This window comes from Aplysia californica, unplaced genomic scaffold (genome assembly GCF_000002075.1).
Source record: "Aplysia californica isolate F4 #8 unplaced genomic scaffold, AplCal3.0 scaffold00323, whole genome shotgun sequence".
NCBI lineage: Eukaryota > Metazoa > Mollusca > Gastropoda > Aplysiida > Aplysiidae > Aplysia > Aplysia californica.
The window spans coordinates 426,777-432,381 of record NW_004797593.1 but is presented as its reverse complement, the minus strand read 5'-3'; the positions used below and the strand labels follow the sequence as shown (position 1 = coordinate 432,381).

General features: G+C 42.1%; 1 protein-coding gene across 1 annotated transcript in view; it reads right to left on the bottom strand.

Annotated features, from left to right (window-relative positions):
- LOC101849304 (sodium-dependent multivitamin transporter) overlaps positions 1-5,605 on the bottom strand; it is a 20,710-nt gene that overhangs the window by 7,482 nt on the left and 7,623 nt on the right. The window contains exons 3-4 of the mRNA XM_013084869.2: positions 3,895-4,049; positions 1,562-1,751 (exon numbers count right to left, since the gene is read on the bottom strand). Of these exons, the coding sequence (XP_012940323.1) occupies positions 1,562-1,751; positions 3,895-4,049 (345 nt within the window). The remainder of the gene's footprint in view (positions 1-1,561; positions 1,752-3,894; positions 4,050-5,605) is intronic.

The following is a 5,605-nucleotide window of genomic DNA, read 5'->3' as shown; positions in this document are numbered from 1 at the left end:
TGAGGGTGTGTGTGAGGGAGGGTGTGTAGGAATGGTGTAAGGAAAAAAGGATGGGGTGTATAAGAGAATGGGGAGTGCAAGAGAGTGTGAGGGGGTGTTTGGGAGTGTGAGGGGGGTGGGGGGTGGGAGAGGATGAAGGAGAATGGAGATTAAAGATGAGGTTGTGTAAATAGACAAAACTGCAAAATATGAAAATATGAAAACCGAAAGTGATTTTGTGAAAAAAGACGATGGTATCGTGGGCGAAGATGGTTCAGTTGTAGAAGTGAAGGTGGAAGCAGTCGATGTTGTACGAGTAACAGTAGTGCGAAGCAATAGACATGCGGATTGTAATTGGCTATGTACAACAGTCCCAAAAATTGGTTTAAAAAAATGACATCTGTTCAGAATCATAGATCAACCCCAGGTGTGGTTTGGTTTGTTATTGGTTCTATCATGTTGCAATCGTGTTTCCAGGAAAAAAAGAGTGTTTCCAGGAAAAATCGTGCTTCCTGGAAAAAAAAAGAATTAATTGATTGAGTTAGATCTATGGTGGAACTTGCACAAACGACCACCTCCCACCCGCAATCCTTTGTATGTGTATTTTCTACCTATTAACTGCCCAAGACGTCTACCTGTCTAGGACAACAGCTTTTCTCCTCTACGATTGGTGATTTACTTTACTTTTATCTGCCGCTTATACCCTTTTGGGTGTCGCGGGAAGAAAGAGACGTCTCTCTGTTGCCAGCCGGAGAGCTTGGGTCAGGGGGATGCCGTGGGTGGTTAATGTTTCCCTGACTCCATCTATCCAGGTCTTTCTCGGTCGCCCTCTGGCCTTGTTGCCATTGTTTTTTTTATGCAGGCACGTTGTGCTGGATGGTGTGTTGGTAATCGTTGGAGATGTCCGAACCATTTGATTTTTTGGTGTTGGATGTGATGCATGACATCATTTGTGCCCTCCATTTCTCGGATTACAGAGTTTTTAATTTTGTCTCGCCTGGTCTTGTTTACTGCTTTTCTTAGACATCGCATTTCACATGTTGTAATTCTTTGCTCTTATGCCTTGTTCGTGGTCCATGTTTGGCATTGATAGGTGAGTGTTGGGATGAATATGGTGTTGATCATTTTGAGTTTTGTTGTCATGGTGATGTTAGGATGTTTCAGTAGTGGAGTAAGCTGGTAACTAACATTATTGGCCTTTAGTACTCGTGTTTCAATTTCTCTGTTCAGTCGCCCATACTCTGTGAGTATACTTCCGAGGTACTTAAATTCTTGGACCTGTCTGAGACTGTTGTTGTTGATGTGTTTCCTGTGGATGGCTGTCTTGGACACATTAAACCGCTATACGCAGCACCCAAAGAAAGGACATAGGTAGGAACAAAAAAGAAAGGTTTAAAATCCGCCCCCCCCCCAACAAACAACAAAATAATACAATAACAAGCAAAAAACAAAAACAAAAAACAAACAAACTAAAAGAGAAAACCCCTAAAAAAAGCAAAAGAACCTTCAAGATAACAAGTCTTGCTGAAAAAAAAGAAACGAGTGAACATTCTCTTTCTGAGCAAAGCAAAAAGCCCCTCACCTGAATGGACATGTACCTCTGGAGCATAGTCTGGCTGGCTCCGTAGATGGTCATCTGACCCACAAAGCTGCCCACGGTCACGCTCCAGAATGTGGTCCGACTGAAGGGGCTGGGGTCAAAGTTGAAGAACTCCGTGCGGCCTCCTGCGGTAGACAGCTCCCACACCCGGGCCATTCCTCCGATTTTGTCATGGACACGTTAGATGAGATAAGATACAAGCAGGTCATTTCCGTAACAACTTTGTCATTGGAACTATTAGAAAAGACTAGCTGGGCTCCCTTTCGATGAAAGGAATGGTCGCTGCATTAACATCATCTGAAAGTCATTGGCCTACTATATTTACCCTCCAAAGGAAAGGAGCAATAGATATAGACAGAAAAGGGACACATGTCATGTGTTTCCAAGTTGCCAAATATCAAACCTGGCGGATTTTCAAAAATTACAGAGACAGAAGCGTATTGATTGTTCCCAGTAGCAAGAAAAAGAATTTTGAAAAGGAGTCCAGAAAAGCGATGATGGGCATCAAACGAAAGGATCACAGTCGAATTTAGCACCAAGTAAAAAAAAGAAAACATGAGGCTAGGGGTCGCACACTAAGTACTCAGTATGATGCGATAATGTGCGATAGTATCGAACGGAAGTACGATTTGAAATAAACAAACCTGGCGGATTTTCTAAAATTACAGAGACAGAAGCGTCGGCCTACAAAAGCGATCTGCGAAATAAAGAAATGTAGCTTTTTGCAGCAAAACTGTCTCAAAACTGAAAAAACCCCGAAGAGCGTCAGGATCTGGAGAATATTTTAAAAAATCTTTTGGCAAAAACCGCATGTCGATCGATGCAGCCATTAAAAAGCCGTTTGAATAGCAAAATTTGGCCACCACAAATAGATTATAGATTACAACTGTGTCATTCCCCTGACTTAGTCATGGACACGTTAGATGAGATAAGATACAATCGGGTCATTCCCCTAACAACTTTGACAACTTTGTCACTGGATATGTTAAATGAGATAAGGATAAGATAAAAGCGGGTCATTCGGCTAATTTGGTCACTGGACGCGTTAGACAAGATAAGATACAAGTGGGTAATCCCCCCAACTTGGTCACTAGATACGTTAGATGAGATAGATACAAGCGGGTCATTCCCCGTAACAATTTGGTCATTGGATACTTTAGATGAAAGATGATATACTTTTCTTAACTTCCCTTTTCCGGACTATGTTACCTTACGGTGTCGAGGGAGAAGCAAACGACTCCCACCCCCCCTCTCTCTCTCTCTCTCTCTCTCTTTTTCTCTCTCTCTCTCTCTCACTCTCTCTTTGTCTCTCGCTCTCTCTCCCCCCTCTCTCTTTTGTATTATCACGTGTTGTATGATTATGTTCTTCTTGATGAATATTTCTCTGAACACCGCTACCCCCTCTTTTTTTTTAGCATCCCCCTTCCCCAGTTTATGAATGATTTCTGGTTTTATGCTCTGGCTGCTGTACTTTCTAGTGATAGATAGCCTTGCCAGATGTCCAAACCATTTAATCCTTTCACTGCCAGATCTGCTATGTAAACCTATCAAATACACGCAGTTGTTCACGACACTGTAGGACTTGGCATTGAAGGAGTTAATTCGTTGTTTTTCTATGTATTGTAAGCAGGGAATTGAGCTAACTTGTGATCTGCTTCTTTTCGTTTCTCAGCTGTCTTCTCCCTCGCTGTTCAAAGTTTTCCGCAAGGCATCTCATTTCACAGGATAGGATTATAATATAAGACAAAGTGTGATAAAATGGTAAACGGGAAGAAAAGAAATACGACGATAACATATCGGTTTCAACTGTGTAGTAGTTAGGTGTTTCGCTGTTGAACACAGAAAACCCCTGTTCGATTCGCTCTTCGGGAGCACTTTCATCGGGTATCTCTGTCTCTCTACTGGAATGTTAAAGCTGCAAAAGCCCTACTTTTGTCTCCCACAACAACATGAAACAAAAATACAGACTAAAAAACGAACCATGTGCTAGTGACTGAAGTGTCTTTAGGCCAGTCCCATAGGGGGAATATTAACATTGTCTTATGCACAGTAGAATTGTAGATGGGCTGATTTACCATCGTCATGCTAATACTGTGCCGGAACAACATAGGGGGAACTGCAGCCTGCTGCTTTTTATTTCCCCATCCTTACTATCGTCATTTTCCCTCTACTTCTTTTGTATGTTCGTCACTCTCTAGTGAACTGCTATTTCCGCTGTGCTTTGATAGTCGAAGCAGACTTTGTGCTGTTGAGGCTAGAGAGGTGAGCAGAATAAGTCTGATTTCCCGTTTGGAATTCTGTGTTGACGTACCCACCTTCCAACAATGACGACTGCAAAAAGTCCTGCTGCAACAACAAACGTCTGGAACGTGTCTGTCCAGAGGACCGCCCGCAAACCGCCCATTGAGGTGTAGAACGTCACAACAGCGCCCACGGAGAGGATGGAACCCCACAGGGAAAACCCGGTCACCTGAAACAAAGGGCGGGCACAGACTTATTATGTCATAACGGGAAAACCCCAAAGATAGTACTATTTTATAACCCCTTTGGGACAACCCAGTCTTTGAGAGTACGTGCGTATCATTGATTTGAATTTTAAAGGAAGTGGTTATTCTCACCACGGGTGGGAATAACCTAGATTTCTATGACACAAAATCTAAAGATTACTCGGAGTCGTTATCAAGATATTCAGAGAATTGAATTTGAAAAAGCTTGACGTGTTGTGAAACTCAAAATCTTTGACGTCAAATTTCTCGAAACTGGGTAGGCCTACTGAGCAGATAGAACTTTGTAATTCTGAAGTACTGAAGTGCGAGTGGCACCTTTCTCACTAACGACCTTCACTTCGATCCAAATTGATTCCCATGGTACGCGCTACAATGACGCGCAATTTCGCTAGAGTACATGATCTAGGTTATTATAATTGGTTGCTGTTCAGGACAAGCGAGCTAACCCAGATTTCAGGAGTTTCCAGAAATCTTGACCTTCACCAAAAGTGGGCATTTCCCTGCCTATAGGAGAAGTTTGATTTAATTCGTATGTATATTTGTTTGCTTATAGAGAAAACTCTCGTCTTTAAAAGAACTGAACAAGGGGCTAAAATTTTACGTTCGATTTTCTCAAAACATCATTTTTCGGAATAGCGCCCTGGTGCTTAAAAGCGACCAATTCAAGTCTATGGTGTGGGCACATACGTAAAACCCTGTTATTATAAATAGAGAGTAGGGCAGTGGTACTGACTGAAGATGTCTTTAGGCCATTTCCAAGAGGGGTGGAGGGGGGGATATTAACATGTTTTTATGAAGGTTAGAATTGTAAATTAGCTGATTTATAAATGTCATGCTCATTCTGTGCCGGAACAACATAGGGGGAACTGTTGCTTTTTCTTTCCCCATCCTTATTATCGTCATTTTCCCCTTTACTTATTTAGTATGTTAGTCACTCTCTTGTGACCCGCTATTTCCGGAGTGCCGTAATAGTCGAAGCAGACTTTGTGCTGTTACGGTTAGAGAGGTTAGCAGAGTAAGCCTGATCCTCCGTTTGAACTTTACTGTTGACATCCACCCCTTGGCGCTCATATGACCTTACGCAGTTAGAACCGCCGAAAAAACTCTACTAAAAAAACCCCTGAGTGTTCTAAAAGACTGTAAGGGACCCTCCCCCCCTTGCCTGAATTAGAATGTAGAAAATGAAAGCAAGATGTTCAATGCCTTTATGTCCTGTTCAGTGACACAGAAACTGCTGTTATTGATTCTTTATTGTTTTGTTTTTGTTTTTGTTTTGAGTGAGGGGCCCACGTTTGGCTTCTATCGGTAGCAAGTCATTTGGTTTCTTAACAAACCATAATATACATTTAATGTGGTCGTTACGAACAGTATTTCTGTTGCTTCATAAGCTCATTTTTCGCTATTCCTCTCTGCAAAACACCCCTCTATATTTCAATTTTAATACAGTCCACTACCTTGATTTTCTCTTCCGAGATACTCAAACCCTTTCGTTAAAACCCTATCCGTACGTCGTGTTTTA